The sequence below is a fragment of the Calidris pugnax genome, unplaced genomic scaffold (assembly GCF_001431845.1).
Source record: "Calidris pugnax isolate Ruff unplaced genomic scaffold, ASM143184v1 scaffold38, whole genome shotgun sequence".
In the NCBI taxonomy this organism is placed as follows: domain Eukaryota; kingdom Metazoa; phylum Chordata; class Aves; order Charadriiformes; family Scolopacidae; genus Calidris; species Calidris pugnax.
Genome location: NW_015090995.1, coordinates 18,911,622 through 18,932,314, shown reverse-complemented (window position 1 = coordinate 18,932,314; position 20,693 = coordinate 18,911,622). Strand labels below are relative to the sequence as shown.

The window sequence follows — 20,693 nt, the reverse complement described above, 5'->3', positions numbered from 1 at the left end:
GAAATGAAATGAACTCCTTTGGATGGTGGCTTATCAGTCACACTGAGAAACGAAATGAGCTCCTTCGAGCAGGAGCAGGGCAATGATGGTGTCTCTGGACTGGGCACTGGTGAGGCCTCACCTCGAGTACTGTGTTCAGTTCTGGCCCCCTCACTACCAGAAGGACATGGAGCTGCTGGAGCGTGTCCAAGAGGAGAGCCACCAAGCTGGTGAGGCGTCTGGAGAACAAGTCCTATGAGGAGAGGCTGAGGGAACTGGGCATGTTTAGTTTGGAGAAGAGGAGACTGAGGGGAGACCTCATTGCCCTCTCCAGCTCCCTGAAAGGAGGGTGGAGAGAGGTGGGGGTTGGCCTCTTCTCCCAAGGGAATCATGACAGGAGCAGAGGAAATGGTCTGAAGTTGGGGCAGGGGAGGTTTAGATTAGATATTGGGAAGAATGACTTTCCTGAGGGGGTGGTCAGGCACTGGAACAGCCTGCCCAGGGAGGTGGTGGAGTCACCATCCCTGGAGGGATTTAAGAACCATGTAGACATGGCTCTTCAGGGCATGCTCTAGTGCCTGAGATTGTTGGTTTCTGGCTGGGTGTGATATGGTGGGGTGTTGTGTTTTTCTTTTGTTGTTGGTGTGGGGTTTTGTTTTGGTTTTTTTTAAGGTTGGATTCGATGAAAAACACATCCTAAGTGACACGAACAGTGAGAGAAAGCACAGCATGCAAAATAAATGCTTGGAGAGGTGGGCCCCAGCAGAGTGTGAAATGTACCATTCCACACACTCCCTTGGATTTGGAAAAACTCCCCAGTTTGCTGTTTGCACATCCCAGCACAACCCTTCCTGCACCAGCAGCACACTCTGAAGCAGTGACTGAGGACACAGCTCTAATCAGGGAGCCTTCCCAGAGCTGCTGGTATCAGAAAAGGGCTGCAGTGGCTGCTGAGTGTCTGACCATCACTATTCCAGCTGCAATCCCCTTTCATTTATCACTTGACCATAAAAACAAACCCTTGGTGGGACTTGGCAGGCAAGGTTATAGCCTTGGAATGAGGTTGATGGAGTCTGGATGTGGGTGTGAATGATCCCTGTGACTGTAAATCACAAAAACCTTGGGTTATCTAAGCAGAAATACAACTCTCTACTCTTATTATCCCAATTAACTCAAAAAAATACAGCCTGACCATAGTACTAGCTTTGTCATAAAAACATCTACTGAATGGGCATGGTAGTTTCTACGTGATAGACTGGGAGAAGCTTTCAAGAAGTTACCAGTATTACCAGGTGATGGCTGGCCTGCATTCATGTAACTTTTCAAGCAGAATGTCCCACTTCTAACTCACCATAGCAAAGTGTTATTCACACCCAGTCTTTCAGAGATGGTGCAGATAGCCTCAGGGGCAAAATTGCCTTCTTCTAAATCTCATACACCAATGTGAGCAACAGACTAATATCTCCGCATCAGTAGAAAGTGTCAAAAGAGTCAAGAAGACCAAATAAATCTTGAATTGAAATTGAATTCACGCCATGAAGATAAAACTTTCCTTTTCTTGGAAAAGAAAAAGCAAAACAAAACCCCACAACCAAGTAAGCTGTCTTAAAGCCAGGTTGAGCTTTGAGCCAACAAATTTTACATTTGGAGAGACTGGCACTTGGAGAAAAGCCCTGACTTCTGGCACATCCCTCTTTCTATTGTTTGTTTGTTGGGAGCTTCCCTGCCCCCTGCCCCAAATCTCAGCTGAAATTTTATTGCAGGTTCCAGTTTATAATGACACAGAGCTCCACAACCCACCTTAAAGTTTTGGGTGTTGTCCATCTCTATTTATTCTCTATATATGGATTTATATGTCATATCTTCTGTATAACAGATATGTTCCTTATCATTCCATTAAGAAACTAAATGATATCAGGTTGGTAGTAGTGCAACAATATTATTACAGAAGACCTTTTCCAAGGAAATAAAATTTTATCAGGTTTTCAGGACCTTGAAGATTAGAAAGAAATGAAATTTTCTGTAGCTTTGTGAACCCACTCTACAGGAATTTATCCATTTTTGAAGTAACCAGTATAAACTCACAGAACTCTCTACGTCTAAGAGTAATTTGGGCTGTTTACTTATCCCCTGTATTTATTGCTGCCCTACAGAAATGGAAAATTCTACCTCCAGCTTGAAGTGCTTTGATTTGGGTTTAAGAACTATAGGACCTGTAAAACCTCGCAAGACTCTCTACCAACAGAGCTTTAAAGATGCCAAAACAGCAGTCAAAGGACCCAACTCTTCTCTTTGTCACGTGTGTGACCTTCCTGCAGCTGACACAGCGAAGTGGGTACGTGGATGGTAAAACCTGAGCGGGTCCCAAGGCACAGGAAACTTTCCATTTTAGGTTACTCAACATTTGTTTTGAAAAAGAGTAGAGATGTTTAGATTTGGCCTTACTGTAGCAAGTGGTCTCCAGAGACACCAGTCTAATGACAACTTAATTTTACCAACATTGCTTGACTCAGTAAAAAAGTACAGATTAGATAATTGCTATATCAAAAAGTAAAGGCCATAACTATCACAATTACTCACATTAACTCCAATTGTTTTGTAAGAGAGGCAACTGCTGTTTAGAAGACTGTCAAAGCCAGAGGGAAACAAAACAGCTCAACAACAGAAAGCCTGGTATTAAATGAGAAGGAAAAAAAATAAAATCACTTGTCTTCTTCTACTGTCATTCCCTTGATAATAAAATGAAGGGCTGCAAGTGCAGAGGGTTTGCCGTTGGGTAGTAAATGAAGCTTCATCAGATGATTCATGGCCAAACCCGGGTGACTGTACTCATCTTCTCAGTTAACAGCACAAAAGGAGGTTGGTTTCCTCAGTACAGATATTCCCAAGCCATTTTCAGACCAAGACCGCCTCCTTCTCAGCTGAAAATTTCGAGATCTTCAGGGATTCACCATGGGGAAATTACTGTATGGCCTCTAAACATAGCACTGCCTGGGCTCGATGATAGAAATGGTGCACAAACAAATGCTTTTAGGGCATCAAATCAATGCCCTTCAGGAAGATGCGTCATCAGGGCAATGGCCATTGGTTGATGAGCAGGGAATACCCTCTCCCTGCCACTGCTGCTGGACACAATTTCGTGAAGAAAAATATTATTTATAGCTTAATTGTAAAATAACTTTTACAATTAAAGTTATAACAAATGCTTGCCATTCTGGTATTGTTCCTACAAGCATAATTAAAGGAAATATAAACTGTTAGTGCAACGCTTAGAGAGTACAGGTGCTTTTTGGCATCTCGCTGATTAGAAATGCAAATTCGGGAAACAATTAACTAATGTGGTAGAAATCAACAATTTGCATAAAGCTCTTTCAGGTCTTTTCCACCGCAGCTGCAATAATTTCCCCAAGAAAATGCCTGAGGAAATCTGTGCCGAACTCTACGGCCCATGGAGCAAGCTCCCAGTCTCTCAGTCTAGAACACACATCAAAGCTTTGTTTCACACAGAGGCAGCTAAAGCATAAATTAGAGTCAAGATTTTTCAAAAATAGGTGAGTGAAGTTGGCTCCGGCTTCGCGACGCCCAATGGTGATAACACAGACACAGTCAGCCTTGCTCGTCCGTGACACCAGGCATCAGAAGAGGGTTTGCCATGCAGCCTGGTGGGCCTCAACACAACGCTCCTGGTGCTGCAGAAGGAGCCTGCTGCTCGCCTTCCCCCGCACCTGCAGAACTAGAGATTTCCATACGCAACACTGGAAGCCCTAAAAGCAAACATCCTAAAGTGCAAGACGCTCCAAGAGAAGGACTTTTTCTGAAGAGCGCACCACCTGGTTCTGCACTTGCTGAATTATTTCATAGGAAAGCATTAGCAGTCCAGCTACTTGCAGCTCCAGAGAAGGCTGCAAGCCAAGAGCTCAAGTCTTGCCCATGACACTGAACAAACCCCCTGGGCATCCAGGACTGAGGTCTTCTGCTCTCCCTTGTCCTGATAACCGTTCCAGGCCTTGGGACCAGCCTCCAGGCAAAAGGGGACTTATTTTAGTCATTAAGCTCTGCTGGCCTCCCTAATGCTGTGTTCATTTTTGAATCGGACAGAAATTTCATATTGTAAATCAATGGCTGCCTTGTCCAGATCCTGAAAATCGTAGATAAATTAATTATTCCCCTGGCAGGCAGTCAATGGAACTGCTTGCTTGAGTAAGGATTACTTACACGAGAAAGGGTTTGCAATATCAAGCCCATTAAACTCTTAGTTCATCAGGTGAAGGGAACAGATCTGCACTTCGAACTGTGTCTATTCCACTTATTAGAATTTCTTTGGCTTTTTGTTCTGTTTCAGATCATTCACTTATTTACTCTGAGCTTACTGTGCCTTCTGCCAGTGTCAATATGGCTCAGCTGGCAGCAGATGCTCCTCTAGATCTGAGCACACTGGTGTGAAATAACGAGAACAGAAAGAGAATTGATGTGAACTTTTGCCTAAAACCTGAACCGAAACCTTCCTGTTTATGAAACTCTGCTTCTAATTTGTGAACCAGCTCCAGGAGATACCCTCCTTTTAAAAAATACAGCACGTCTTCCAGTTTAGTTGGAGGCTGCGAGGACTGGCAGGGTGAGGAAGAGCCCACACTTTTCAATTCGCTAAACCCATTTTGGTAAAACATTAGGTTCTGGAGTTGTTGTTTTGAGAAAATGTGCCCTCACCAGTTCTTTGAGGTTTGCCCATTCCCAGTCAGCTCAAATGCAAGGTCCCACCAACGCGGTCCCACCAACACTTGGGTTCAAGAAGAACACAGATATCTCATAACAGGATTTTTTACCATCTGAAAATGCTCTGGGGATGAGGATGGAGGCTCTAAATTGTCTCCCTCATTAATGTGCATTCGAAGTCATCAGAGTAAGGAAAGGGGACAGCCTTCATAAAGCAGACAGCCTCTGCACTGTGCTTTTGAAACCAGCTCTCTGATTTTTAGATACCTCCCGAGGCTTTAAATAAACAGAACTGTACTTCACCAATTATCATGCCTGTTTTGCTTAGCTCCCCAGTGGATTTAATTTTAGAAGAACCGTACCGCTCAATATTCAGTGCTGTTTGGGTAAAATTACAAAAATGAAAAACAATGTGCTAGCACCTGTAGCAACCACTGAACGTAAAATATGAAAGGTCTTATCTGTTCAATTATTTAAACCATCCAATCTGCTGGTAAAAGCTATTACATTGGCATTATATCCAAAGACTCCCTAATCCATTCTGAATTTTGGATTCCTTTGTTAATCCTAGATTGTTTAATGAAAGCAGTTCAGTCTGGAAATGCAAGTTTCTTTATAAAATTTTTATTCAGCTGACTTGTTTTCTTTCCCAGACCCTTTTTGGATTTTTCCATCCAGGAATTCAGCAGCCCCACCTTCAAGCTTCTATATGGAAAAGTTAGTTTCTGAAACCAAGGCCTCAAGGACACAACCTAAATATGACAACTCTGCTGTTTCCTTTGTCCTTGCTTCTGTTATCACCAGGTTTATCCCGCTTTCTAGGACTCATAAAGGTGTCTCTGGTTCCAGCTCTGAGAAGCCATGCCAGGAGGATGGCATCCAGGCTCCCTGTGACTAAAATAATGGAGTATCCTTTGGAAACCCCCTTCAGTGGTGCTGCAGCTCCCAAAAGCAACCATAAAACTCAGAATTTTGGGGATAACGACTCCTTTTTTCTTGCCCACTGACTCCTCATCAGTTTTGCTTAGTAGACATTTCAAAAGATGCCTACAGAAAAGCTGGGGAGAGACTCTTTATCAGAGGGTGGAGCAATAGGATGAGGCGTAGTAGTTTCAAACTGAAAGAGGGGAGATTGAGATGAGATCTCAGGAAGAAATTCTTTGCTGTGAGGGTGGTGAGAGCCTGGCCCAGGTTGCCCAGAGAAGCTGGAGGGGTTCAAGGCCAGGTTGGATGGGGCTTTGAGCAACCTGGTCTGGTGGGAGTTGTCCCTGGGAAGGGGTTGGAACTGGATGGTCTTTAAGGTCCCTTCCAACCCAAACCATTCTATGATTCTATGCCTCTTGACTGACAACACTGCAAATGCAATTTGAACTTTTACAGTCAAGCTGGATTCTCAGTTTTCGCACCTCATCACTTGCAATAAAAGTTCTGCCAGGAAAAGGATCCTTTCAGTGGGTTTGCGAGGATGTAAATGGCCAGAAAGCAGTAAACATTTCTCTCGGGGCTGCCAAGTAGGAGCAGAACTGAATTCACTTCCTCTTAGCACTGTTGCAACTGCATGCTACTTGAAGATAAAAAGACACCAAAATGTGTTTAATAAAGTCACTCCAAATACCCCCACGTTACAGATCTGTTGCTGATGCCAGCCTGAATTGATGGATAGTCATTTTGGGGAACTAAACTGCCCTTTACGTACTTTTAGTATGTAAATTTTGTTTGTCCTGGAATCGCTGCAACAGCCGGAGCTCCAGGTCCTGCCCTGCAGCAACAGGCACACACAACAACAGGCGGAGGAACAGGTACACTTCCATCTCCTCAGCCAGCTTTTCCTGCAGCCCATTCTCACCCCAGTCCCATTCTCTCACCACAACCACTATTTTTTTCCTTGCATATCCTTAACCAAGGTCAACTAACACTTTTGGCTATTTCTCATCAAAGTACCAATAGCCTCCTGAAAACTAACCCGTAAAGAAACCATCAATGGGATGCAGCAACAGGACTGACTGGTGAGGGCCACATCTTTCTGAAGCCATTGGGCTGTCACTGGCTAACTGCAGATGTCTATGGGACAGTATAGAAAAAAGGGAATTTTATCCCAGTATTTCCCCAGCACACTTCCCCAGCTGTGATTTCAGGACATTTCTAAGACAAACACGACATCATTGTATTTTGCAGCATTTTTCTGCCAAGAGTTTGCCTGAATGGTATTTGAGCTCATAAAAATCATGGCATCCTCAGCATCCCCAGCTCAACGGTGTGCTGAGGGGAAAAACACTTTCTGTGGACTTAATAAACGTGACGAATCCTCGTGCCTCAGTGTCATCCTGGGAGAGTTTCCACTAGAGTTCCGAGTTTGTTTTCCAGCCCTAACTGACTCCTGTTGGTTTCAGGGAGTCATAGAATCATACAATTGTCCAGGCTGGAAGGGACCTCCAAAGGCCATCTAGTCCGACCCCCCCGCAGTCAGCAGGGACACCCCCAACTAGACCAGGTTGCCCAGGGCCTTGTCGAGCCTCTCCTTGAATATCTCCAGGGAAGGGGCCTCAACCACCTCCCTGGGCAACCTGTTCCAGTGCTCCACCACCCTCACAGTGAAGAACTTTCTCCTAATCTCCAGTCTAAATCTGCTCCCCTCCAGCTTAAAGCCATTGCCCCTCGTCCTGTCACTACAGGCCTTTCTAAACAGGCTCTCCCCAGCCTTCCTGTAGCCCGCTCAGGTACTGGAAGGCTGCTATTAGGTCTCCCCGGAGCCTCCTCTTCTCCAGGTTGAACAACCCCAGCTCCCTCAGCCTGTCCTCGTAGCAGAGGTCCTCCAACCCCCTGATCATCCTCGTGGCCCTCCTCTGGACCTGCTCCATCAGGTCCATGTCCTTCCTATATTGAGGACTCCAGACCTGCACACAATACTCCAGGTGAGGTCTCACCAGAGCAGAGTAAAGCAGAAGAATCACCTCTCTGGACCTGCTGGCAATGCAGCTTTTGATGCAGCCCAGGATGTGATTTGCCTTCTGGGCTGCAAGTGCCCACTGCCTGCTTATGTCCAGCTTCTCCTCCACCAGCACAGAATCACAGAATTATCTAGGCTGGAAGAAACCCTTGGGATCATCGAGTCCAGCCATCCACCCTACTCTAAAGTTCTCCCTACACCATATCCCCCAACACCGCATCTAAACGGTTCTTAAACACAGCCAGGGATGGTGACTCAACCACCTCCCTGGGCAGCCTGTTCCAATGCCCGACCACTCTCTCTGTGAAGAATTGTTTCCTAATGTCCAGTCTAAACCTACCCTGGCGCCCAAGACCCGCCTTTAATTGCTCTGGCATCCTCGTTTAGATGCTCATCCTGGCAGGGGTGTTTCCAGCGAGCAGGAGGCTGAGCCATCTCCTCGGCAGGTTACGGAGCCAGCCTAACGAGGCAGAAGCATTGCTGAGTCACTGTGACAAGAGCTGCTCATTAGGCTCAACCTGCAGCGCCAGAGGGAGGGGAAGCCCTTCTGGGCAGGAGACGGGAAGGCAGACAGCTTTCTAGAAGGCAAGGCAAGCGCAGGAAAGAAGCTGAGCTTTCATAATGGTATTTTCTTTTAATGAAGCCGCATTCTGAACAAAAACAGGTTAAGTTGGGAAAGTTATCTCACTCCTGATCTTGAAGATATTTCATACATAGCTGGGCAAAAAAAACCCCAAACAACCCAATAACTCAAAAATCCACATAAATACTAATATACTTATTTTCCCAGTAAACTGCAGAAAAAAAAGCCCAGTCCTGCAGGGAGCAGGAACACGTATTGCCCAACAGGCACCGGCACTACGGTCACAACATGTAGCACCCACAACACATTTAGGGAAGAAAAGCAGCACATTCCTCTCTGACTCTGCCAAATCATAGCAACGTGACCCATCCTTCAGCGATGAGAATACACAATCCCAACCGAACACGCCGAGAAGCTGGCGATGCTCTTATTCTTGCACTCTGTGACCCACACCGTCCGCTCGAGCCCTTATCTTACAGCCCTGGCTCCTCAAACACGGTTTGCGACGTGGTGGTAGAGAGCTGTGAGTAGCCTGGAAGACCTGGAACTCAGTATTCCTTGTTTGCTGGCACGGGGCCGAGCCGCGATGCTGGAAGCAAGCGGTGTGTGAGCCAGGTGCCAAACTATCAAACTCAGGTCCAGCTCCAAATTCTGCCAAGGCGGGGATTTTTTTTTTTGGCATCAGGCTGGTTTTGTGTCACTGTGACGCCGGTGAGCAGCCCAACGGCCTGAAAAACTGGGCCTTATGAGCTACGTTGCCATTTCAGCCCCGTTTCTGAGCTTGTCGAGTCCCAACCTTCTGCTCTGAGCAACATCTGAGCTTATGAAGACTTTCTGCCTTCCCACCCGAGGACTTTGGCATTGATTAGCAAGCGGCTAACAGAGAGAGAGGATGCACTTTTAGTCTTTTATCTACTTCACATGTGTATTATTTATCTCATAGGACATTGAAACTGCTCCAAGACTTTCAGCTTGCTGAGTCTCCTCATAATTCTCCCTTGTGAGGGTGATGCCTTTTCTCCTCCTCTGCCGGAGACAGCAGGCAGTCTGTCTCCTGACATCTGGAATCACCCTGGTCCCAGCAGAGACAAGCTGCAGAATGACAGCACCCATCTCCCCGCCCCACCACTCGGCAACAGCACATATCATTAAGAAAGACCAGCACGTATCTCATTAAGGAAGATCTGCTGCAGGAAACCCCTCTGCCTCCCTGGGGACCCGATCCCCAGGGATGTCCCACACCACAGAACGGGGCCCGACAGCCACAGCCAGCTCAGCGACAGGCTGCTGGTCCCTTTGGCAAGTGGGAGACAAGTCTGTGAGCAGCAGGTTCTGCAGCAACACTGCTAGGCACGGTCCGGCTCACAGCCAACCCCAAAACCATCACGGAGCCTGTGATGCTGCATGGAGACCCACCAGGCTTCCACCCCACCAGAACTCACCTCTGCACCCCATTTCAGCCCCGTTTCTGAGCTTGTCGAGTCCCAACCTTCTGCTCTGAGCAACATCTGAGCTTATGAAGACTTTCTGCCTTCCCACCCGAGGACTTTGGCATTGATTAGCAAGCGGCTAACAGAGAGAGCGGATGCACTTTTAGTCTTTTATCTACTTCACATGTGTATTATTTATCTCACAGGACATTGAAACTGCTCCAAGACTTTCAGCTTGCTGAGTCTCCTCATAATTCTCCCTTGTGAGGGTGATGCCTTTTCTCCTCCTCTGCCGGAGACAGCAGGCAGTCTGTCTCCTGACATCTGGAATCACCCTGGTCCCAGCAGAGACAAGCACCTGAATGGCACAGCACCCACCTCCCCGCCCCACCACTCAGCAACAGCACATATAATTAAGAAAGACCAGCACGTATCTCATTAAGGAAGATCTGCTGCAGGAAACCCCTCTGCCTCCCTGGGGACCCGATCCCCAGGGATGTCCCACACCACAGAACGGGGCCCGACAGCCACAGCCAGCTCAGCGACAGGCTGCTGGTCCCTTTGGCAAGTGGGAGACAAGTCTGTGAGCAGCAGGTTCTGCAGCAACACTGCTAGGCACAGTCCAGCCCACAGCCAACCCCCAGACCATCATGGAGCCTGTGGTGCTGCATGGAGACCCACCAGGCTTCCATCCCACCAGAACTCACCTCTGCACTGCCAGACGCCTGTAAGACTGAACTGAAGGACAACTGCTTGCTTCCAGCTTAGCTGCCAGCATAATTTAGAGCAGAGTCCATGGGTGAAGGCATCAGAAAACATACATCAGTTGGCGCTGGTCCTACACTGCCTGGCAACCTCTTTAGAGTCATAGAATCGTCTAGGTTGGAAGGGACCTTAAAGATCACCCAGCCCAACCATCAACCTAACTCTGACAAAACAATAAATAAGAAATAGGCAATAAAAAAATCACTAAACCATACTCCTGAGGACCATGTCTACCCATCTTTTGAACACCTCCAGGGATGGTGCCTCAACCACTTCCCTGGGCAGCCCATTCCAATGCTGGATGACCCTTTCTGTGAAGAAATTTTTTCCTAATATCCAATCTAAACCTCCCCTGTTCTAAACCTTAGAACATGCTCCTTTCCCAGTGCTGATCCCAGACCTCTCCCACCGTTGCACCGGGGCGGTGGGAGCAATCTGGGCTGTCAGTATGATGCTGGGTCACAGGAGGACCAGAGCAGCCCTCCTCACCATGAGTGTGTTGCACGTTTACCCAGTATAGAGCAAGAAAAATGTGCTGCAGCTCTATCTGAGACCCCGTCACCGAAGAGAATGAACTATAGTAAGGTATAGCCTGCACTCGAGCATTCATGGTAAAAAATGATTTATACTGACATGCAAATTTAACTAGATGAAGCTTTTGATTATTTCCCCTATCTCTTGGTTTGTGCTATTTCCCCGAGGTGGAAAAATGCTCTTTGCCAGTAATTCATTATAAATGCCCCAGCCATTCCCATTAGCTACAGCAGGTCTCCGCTGCACTGCTCAGTATTAAAATATGCACAAACTTCTCTGCTCTCCAACTCACCAAAACCAATTTTTGAATCACTCTGAGAATTTAATCACATTTCACTTCTCTTGGCTATAATCGATGTGCATGCTTCATACAATATTTACTTTCTGTGCAGGTACCAAACTTACATATGACAACCTATTTTACATACAGAGGACAACGTTAGCTGAATGCTCTCTTAGGGTACATTATATATAAAATTCTGCAGAGGGTATTATATCACAGTGCTCCTTAAACCCGTGCTAACTCTGTACCAAGGACATCAGACAAGAAATGGTGAAATTAAGCCATGTACAGCAGCTCTATTAACTCAAACCTATTGGACACCCTAGAATAGCTAACAAAGCAAGCATAAACAACTCTGCCATGGAGCGTTCTTCACAATACCCATCCTACAAGAGGCTGAACGCCCTGAATTTCCAATAAATGAGCTGAAAGGCTGCAGGAAGGACAGACTGGGCCCTAGCACACACGGTCAGGGCAAAGGACTACTCTTAGACAAGGACTCTATCCAAGCTGGGAGAAGCTGTAAGATTACTCGCATATGACACTGTTAAATCAAACGCCTGGGCAAATCACAGGAACCCAGAAGAAGATAAGATGGAAAACACTCTTTAAAAGCTGAGTTGCGTGGCCCCTGAGACCGGCCAGAAGCAGCAATGCAATGAGCAGCACATATTTAATTTTACTGTTTCTGACAATGCATCCAGGCTAAACACAAATCCAAGCACACAATTACATGGGCTGAAAAGTTCTACAGGAGAAACACACCGATGATCATTAAATGATTTTAAAAACTCCAACATGATGGTTCACAGAAAATCCATGGCTAGATGTTCTCAGGTTGGTTTTTTTGTTTTTTTACATTTGCTGCATTTTGGGTTATGTTTCAGCCTATGCAGAATTCAAGCAGTACATCCAATTCTCTTCACCTACATAAGACGCCTTCCCTTTAATGAACTTCACTCAGCTGCTGCTCTGTATCACCGTGAGCCTCCTCCGTCACATCGCAGTCACTTTAATGAGAAAGCAATAGCCCTAGGACTACATGCCTGACAAACACATCCCTAAAATATTTTTCACTCTTTTGGTGCAGACAAGGAAAGAACACAAGGAATTCAGAGGGTATGAAACCTGAAAAAACTCAAGCATAGCGTATATGGTGGTCATCTGAAAGGTGCGGTCGTTCATAGAAAGAAAAATAAGATAAATTAAAAGCCATCTTAAAATACGAAAAGGGCATGATTCATTGTGTGGTTACGTAAGGCAGCAGTGTTTAAGGCATAGTTTAAGTCATCTTGCAGCAGCACGACAGTGGTTTAAGAAGGGATGAATCAAACCCCGTGTTTTCATTTGGAAAGGGCACTCAAGCTCCAAGCAGCAGGAAGAGCCGCGGCTTCGAACGGCTCCTGACAAGGTCCCTCCAAACACAGTTGTGAGGGTGGGCTCGGCCTGGGAGATGGAGTCACAAAACTCCCTTTGACTTTGCTAGGAAACTGGCTACAAATAATAAAAGCATTTCAAAGGTGGTGTTCTCTTCCACCACACGCGTTTCCCACCCGCTGTGCAGAGCGGGGCCGGCAGCCGCTTCCCTTCCCCGCCATCCAGGACTTTTAATGCACTTCTACAACAAATGTAGATAATTATATATTTATTTTAACATAATATCCTTTTTTTTTTTTTTTCTTTCTGCTTAGCTGAGTTGCTGCATTGTCCCCGAGGAGCTTTTATCATTACATTAAAGATCTTATTTTTGCTCCACCTGACAGACGCCGCAAACTATCTATAAACTCTGGCAGCCAACTACAGATATCTGTTCTCTCTGCAGATTTATTAGACATCACTGATCCTCTCACGGAGCAAATCCACCTCAGTCTTGAAGTACAGTCACCGGATCAGAAGCAAACCAGACTACCACTGAGGTCAGACACCTGAATCCCCATCCTGGCAGAGGGAAGGGGCAAGGCCAAAACCAAAGCTCAACAAATTAGCAAACTGGATGCACAGATATTCTCCATCTGCCAAGCTCTGTAAGGGACTGTGGCTAAGACCTATTCTCTACACATTATATGGAGAATAAGACATATTTTCTACATAAGACACATTCTCTACATAGGACACTCAGAATCAACTAAATCAATTCCGTTGCTGCACAGGCCATACCTAAAAAATATACCATAAGGAACAGAATACAAGAATTCACCAGGGTTGTTAAAAGGCAAAGGAACTGTGATTTAATCCTGCAGTTTAGTGCAAGATACATGGAAATGGGACACCTGGTGTGTTAGCCCTAATGTGCTTTCCTGTGCGAGAGTGGGAGAGCACTTAGCTGAGCCTCCATTTATCCTCCCGCAAGCCAGATGTCTTATTTACCTATTTACCACTGGGGTAATCGCCGTGGACTTAATGGCCTCTTTATCAGGGAGGGTGTTTTGGAAGCGTTTCAGGCTAAAAGGCACTATCAGGTGCCAGGCACCGACAGCAGCGAGGGGTGAGGAACAGGGATGACACCGTAGTCGGGTGTTTTTCAAAGCATTTACCAAATGAGCCCCCGGCAATGCAACCTGAAGGAAATCATTCTGCACAGACACAGCATGACTGAAAGGTAAGAATCACAATGAAAACCAAAGCAAGCCATCGTGACATAAACCACAATGTCCTCGCTCCTCGTTACGCTGCATCGTCAACGCTGATTTCGTTTCTCCCTGGAAACGGTGCAACTACCTGTTATAGTTATCTACAATTTAAGTATTTCCCCCTATTCTTGCTTCAGGAATTTGACAGCGCTTTGTGGGGCTTGTGCTCCTGATCAGTCCCATGTTGCCATCTGTCAGCTCCTGACAAATCCCAATCAGGAACACATCTCTGTAAGGGCTTGGAAACCCTCAGGATGTGTAGATGGATGTCATTTACTTGAGCTGATCTGCTCCCCAGACTCCCTGTTGGCATCCCTTGAACAGGTGAGTGTTCAGCTGGTATAAATCAGCTCAGCTCTCTTGGGACTCATTCACATCAACCAAGAATCCAGCCCGAAATATAGAGCTAATTTCCCATGCATCAGACTGTCAGACCGTATCCCTTGCTGAAAGGACCATTATCAGCAAAAGAAGTGTTAGAAATGCTTAAAAAATGGTGCTGGAACTGCAATTCTGGTACCTTTTTTACCCAGCAGGTGAAGTAGGGGTAGATGCTCCTTACCAGCCCTTGTCCATTCCCTGGGCACATTGACAAGAGACACGAGCCAGGTTTTGCCCACCAAGACACTTTCTTGCAGTTATTGTAAAGGGCAAAACAACAAAACTAGAATTCACCAGGTGATAGACCCAAGATCACTGAGGATTTGGGTGGGAACTTTCTTTGGAAAAGTAGATCAACGTGAAATGGACACCCGTATTTGGGAAGAGTATTTAAAAATATGAATTTGGGACATAACAACAGGCCATCAGGTTCAAGAAGAATAAAAGAATAAATGTAAGAACATATAGCCTTCTAATAAAGAAACAAAAATAACCGTTGTTACTAAAGGGAAAACAGAGGAATGTCTCCAGTTAATTTTGCCACCAGTAAATAGTTTATTACTATTCAATTCACAGATACTAAAAGATTCAAGGAAGATGCTGTTCATGGAATTCTATGAGACCACAGGAAGAACTACCCCTAATCAACGCAAACACCAAAAACTGCAACCAAAGTGAATCTCTGAGCTCTCCCCAGGATGCCTAGAAAAGCTGGACTTAATCTAAATAGGGGTTCAATTCTGCACCTCCTCCTCACATCAAGGGATAGTAGAAACAAACTGCAACCAAAGTGAATCTCTGAGCTCTGCCCAGGATGCCTAGACACTTCTCAAACTAAAAGCTGGACTTAATCTAAACAGGGGTTCTATTCTGCACCTCCTCCTCACATTGGGGGATACTAGAAATGATACTTCGTTCTCTCAGTGGTCCCTTTGACTTCAGGGCTGAGTTTCACAACGAGAGGTGGGCAGCCAGGGGGGAGCTCAGCTGAGGATGCTCACGTCGACGAAAACCCACGGTGCAGTCAAAGGCACGTTTGCAGTGCAAATGTAAATAACCCGCCACTACAGGGGATTAAGGGGACTTGGCACGATCCCTCTGGGTGGCTACAGCCCAGCAAACAGAGCTGGGGATTAACCACGCTCAGCAAACAGCCAGAGTAAAACACAAAAGCAGAGTTCGGTGCCGTTCGCTGAAATTTTACTTTTTCCCCCCGCCCTCCCCAGTGTAACCAGTTCTAATTCGCTTTTTCTCTGGCAGAGACAAGAGGAAAAAAAATATACAAATCTGCCCCGTGTCCCAGCTGTCAGGACTTGCAAAACAAACGAGAGATTCGAATAAGTTTACTTAATTGTTATCAGCATTACAGGCACATTAAGGGAATCGTTCATAGAAGAGAATAATTTGTAGGAGATAATAAATCACATTTTCCTCTATTCTCCTCCTTGGGAAAAATCTATTAAGACTTTATAATTAAAACTCCCGAACATAGTTCAACTAAATCTTTTCAATTGAAAAATGGCCCATTTAAAAAAAATGTACTTTTTTCTTTTGTTCATAAAAACACTGTTTGCTCTCTTGAGGAACGCCACTGAAAATCATTAACTATCATTCTTCATCAAAACTGCCAACAAAACATTTCTTTACTCATTCAGCAACTGGAAGCCATAAGATTTTGGCACCTAATTCCATTTCTATTTGAAAATCCTGGCCAAACAACAAAAAAAAATTAGTTTCCCTAATCCCTTTTAATAACTGTAATAGAGATCATGTAGGAAGATATAAAACGTGCTCAGGCAAGCGTGTGATTCACAAAGTTGTCCCTTTCTCTCTGTACCCAGCACTGATTAGCCCAAATAGTCCACAGTGACCAAGAGAGAGCATCCTTTCTGCTTGGGGCTTTGCTTGTGGGTTTTTCATTATTTCACACTTCAGAATCACTAGTTTGCATCAAAGGCACCACAGTTCGATTCCATACATCCATACGTATTCATAATGGAAATAGAGCAATAAGCTAAAACAGACTATCAACACATTGGCTATGAATATACTGAATTTGCTGTCAAATCTCACATCTATAGGTTATAAGCAGATCCCTTGGAACAGTAAATTATTCATTTGCTAAGTTCTTACCATAATTTCAGTGAGAACAAAATGAAAAGTGTTTACTTACTGATGTATATAGATATCCTTCACTGTTCATTGCCAGATACAATTTTGTTTGAACCCCCTGAATCGCCACCACTCGTAAACCCACAGGTATGAGGTTAAACAAAGCTAGGAGAGAAAGGAGATGGAGAGCAAAATTAATCCTTTACAGTATGCAAATTAGATAGAGAATTAAATCATAATTACCAGAACCAAATAAAAATATGCCCATCTGTGCATATATTCATTTCTGTGTACAGACCAATATCGTGTTCTTCTATAGCAATTTCCACCAACAGCTCAGAAATTATCTACAGAGGGTATCAGCGTATCTCCCCTGGTCTGATGATGGTGAATTGGAGGTTCTGAGAGCTAAAAGGACTTACCCACCTCATGAGCAGAATCCAGAGTCTGATGAGTTAAACATACTTAATTTAATTTGATTTTGGTTCTTTTCTTTTTTGACAGTAAGTGCAAATAAAAAAAAAAGTAATCCAAAACCAAACAAAAAGTTCTTCAAGATGATAAAAACCTTTTTTTTTCTTTTCCAATTTCAGATCAAATTCAGTAAACATTTTTGACCAAAAGGAAGGAGCAAGATGAAATTCAGAAAAATAAAAAAAACCCCTTCATTAACATCTCAAAATGTTGCCACTCAAAATTCATCGAGTTTTGTTTTTCTCTCTTTTTGAGAGGAGAAGGGGTTTGAAAAAAACAGAGTTAAATAACTTCAAAGTGAAATGAAATGACAGCATATTCTTCAGATCAAGTCCTAAATCTGTGCTTTCAAAACTGAGTTGCTTCATTATGTTCTGCTTGCATTTATCCTTGTATACATGCTAATAGTGGCAGCATTTATAAGCAGAGAAACTTTTCTTCAAAAAAATGAAGATTCCGGTTTATAAAGTGGCAAATTATAAAAAAGAAAAAAGACAACAAACAAGCAAAGCTCTGCCATAGCTTAGATTTATGGATATGTTAGAATTGAAGGCAAAAATGGGTTGAATACAGTTCTCTGTGTCCAATACACAGGATTAAAAATAAAGGGAAATTCAGAAAATTTTCAAGAACTGTTATCATAACCCAAAGCATCTCCTTTCGGGCTGCTGTATAAATGCAGACATGAGACAAAGTAATGGCAAACTGGCTCTTATTTCCAATGGTTTATTATTTGCCTGGAAAACCCCAGTCTGCTTCAGGCTGCAGTTTGGTATTTATGGTCACCGTCTGAAGCTAATTTAAAACTGAATTATGAATTTGATAGATTTTTATTATTTCCAAAAATATAAGCTAAGAGTTATGGCCCATTATAATTTCCTTTTATTCAGCCTGGCAACTCCCAAAACGGTCATATTTAATTAAAAGGAAATTTGCAGCCTGACAGCATTTAATACAGATCCTAAATTCTGGGTGTGGAGTCGTCAAAAGTGTATCCCAAAAGGGGGCTGGCAGCCGACGGGTGCTCTGCTCCGAGGCTGGGGGACCTTTGGGCATGGAATGGAGGTGGAAATATCCAGAACTAATAAATGAATGCAGGGGATCATAAAATCAGACCTGTGATTTTCTTTCCCTCTCACGGACACGAGGGTCCACGCAGCCACATGCACACACACACACACAGAGCCCCTCCTCACACTCGCCTTTCGCAAGCACAAAATCAACAGAAACTGCTTTCTCCTCCCCAAAAACAAAACCCTCTAATTCACGGCAATTTTTGGCAAACAAAACTTAAGATTTTCAGTAAGGGCAGGGGATTTTCTCATTCGTTCTACCAAACGCTTGAATCTATTTGGGGGAGAAAATAATCCCTGTCTGACTCAGTAAATATTCCCTTGGAGAGGGCTCTTTTTTGCAGTTCAACCCCCAAAAGCAGCATCTGATCTCCCTCCGTGTAGGTGGGAGAGCGCGATTTACAGCTCAGTATCCAGGCAGAACCTGGAGGGCTCTTTCAAAAGGTGCTTTCTTAATGGCATATTCATGAGCAGGGCAAGCGGTTGGGTATTTTCAGTCCAAGGGCTGAAAAGTCTGGGCTCCACCGTAAATAGCGCAAGGAACCCGTCAGTGGATGGGCTGAGGACAGAGAAGATAAGAAGATACGTCTCACAGCCCCAGAGATGGGTCTTCAGGAGTGATTCCTGGCTGGGCTGGACTTGGCAAAGCCATCAGAGATATGAGGTTGGGCGACTCTTGCCTGGGGAGGGCTGGGGCACCCACTGCCATGGGTGCTCAGCACTTTCCTACGTCAGCTGGACGTGTTTTTCTGCCATAAACATCCACACTCTATTTCAGGGCAAGACGACAGCTGGGACACACTCAGAAGCTGGTTTAGATGTTGGTTGGATTAGCAGCTGTGACGGTACAGGCTCTTGGAAGTCACAAAAAGGCCGCGGGGGAGTGACGATGGCTCTGCCACCGATGGCTCTGCCAAAGGGGACAGGGAGCAGCTGGTAGAGGGGGGCACAGCCAGACGTGCAGCCTGGCTCCCCAGCTGCTGTCTGTAGATGAGGGGACATTGGCTCTTATTGTCCCCTTTGGCTCACTGTCCCCTTTAGCAGCAGCCGTTGCTCCCACCGTCCATGCATAGCAGCAAGTCCAAGTCCTGCTTCTTTTGAGCAACCTGTTCTAGGGGGAGGTGTCCCTGCCCATGGCAGGGGGTTGGAACTAGATGGTCTTTAAGGTTCCTTCCAACCCAAACCATTCCATGATTCTGTGAGTGAGTGCCCTTTCCATGGCCAGCCAATGTAATGGGGCCGAGAGCAGAGCCAAGCAGCCCCCTTCTCTCCAAGCCCCCAGTGCCACAGACACCAGGTTTGAGATGGCATCGCATTTAGAATCACAGGATTGTCCAGGTTGGAAGGGACCTTTCGGATCATTGAATCCAACCATCAACCTAACACTGACAAAATCCATCACTAACCCATGTCCCTCAGCACCACATCTGCACAGCTTTTAAGTGCCTCCAGGGATGGCGACTCTACCACTTCCCTGGGCAGCCTCTTCAAGGCTTCACCCTTTTGGTGAAGAAATTTTCACTAATATCCATCCTAAACTTTCCCTGGAGCAACCTGAGGCCATTTCCTCTTCTCACAGGGGTTGACCCTCCTGTGGGCAGATGTGTTAGAAGGGGTGGCAAAAAAGCCACAGGAAAACAAATTGTTTGCTACTGCAATCAGTTTGTGTTAGCATAAAATAATGCAAAGTGGTTTGCATCCCAGCCTCTCCCTGTTACATTTGCACTGTTTAAAATAAGAATATAATATCCCGCGTAATGAAAAAGTTGGTGATGCCCAAGGGAGAGATCATCTTTGCTATGGCCCTTGTGGGACACAGGCTGACAGAGAACTAGAGCTGCAAAATAAGAGGCAGCAGGCCACGGCTGGATTTATGAATGTATACGTTACTGTGAGGTCTGTGCCACCCTTGGCTTAGCCACCTGGACCTGCAGGATATTGTTTCCTATAATTTCCTTCCTTTTATCAGTCTTGAAATCTCTTTGTCTTGCCAAAATCAGGGAATACATTCTACCTTGATTTACAACCTCGCCCTATTTGACACATTTAATGAGGCAAAATCTGTTTCTCAGCCAGGAAATCCTTTCTCTGAGGAGCTTCCTCAAATTATATGGACTCTTGGCTAAAATCAGAGTCTGGTGAATGCTACGGCTCCTCAGATCCACCTTTCCCTTCCTGCCTAAACTGCGCTCCAAAAATCTCAGCTTTCTTTTAAACTCCCTGAAATTGTGGATGCAACCTTGGTTGTGTGAAGCCTGTGTGCAGCAGGGGGTCTGAAGGGCTTGAAATAATTGCTCCCAAGTCAGGAGCCCAAGAGGATCTCCAGGCAAGCCTCCCACTCAGATCTAGGCAGCAAACGATGGGGAAGGTAGACTCCTGGCCCCAGGATGTTGTCAGGAGCACAAACCAGCAGCTGGTTATCAGGGGCAGCAATTTCTCCCCATCCCTACCATAAACAGGGAAGAAAAATTCTGAAATTTAAACAAGGCTGCCAAGTCTCTGTCTGGAAACCAGGTAGACGGGTTTGCTCTAAAAAAATGCAGTTTTAGAGTCCTAGCGCCGTGCAACCGCTTTGCTGGCCACAGCTGACTTTGAGGATGTTCCCTTTGTTGTTAAGGTGAGTTTTAATTATTGTCCTGCAAGGCAAAGCAAATAGTCTCAGAGCAAATATTCAGTGAAGGTGACGGAAGGGAATAGCAATGATATTCCTCAGGGGTGCAGGGGAGAAGAAAGCGGAGCCTCCTTCATTCAGAGGGGGTTACAAGCCCTGTGATGCATTAATGTGGGTT

General features: G+C 45.3%; 1 protein-coding gene across 2 annotated transcripts in view; it reads right to left on the bottom strand.

Annotated features, from left to right (window-relative positions):
- FGF13 (fibroblast growth factor 13) overlaps window positions 1-20,693 on the bottom strand; it is a 132,243-nt gene that overhangs the window by 44,045 nt on the left and 67,505 nt on the right. For both annotated transcript variants that reach the window (XM_014955327.1, XM_014955328.1), the window contains exon 3: window positions 16,419-16,522. In XM_014955327.1, coding sequence (XP_014810813.1) covers window positions 16,419-16,522 — 104 coding nt within the window. The remainder of the gene's footprint in view (window positions 1-16,418; window positions 16,523-20,693) is intronic.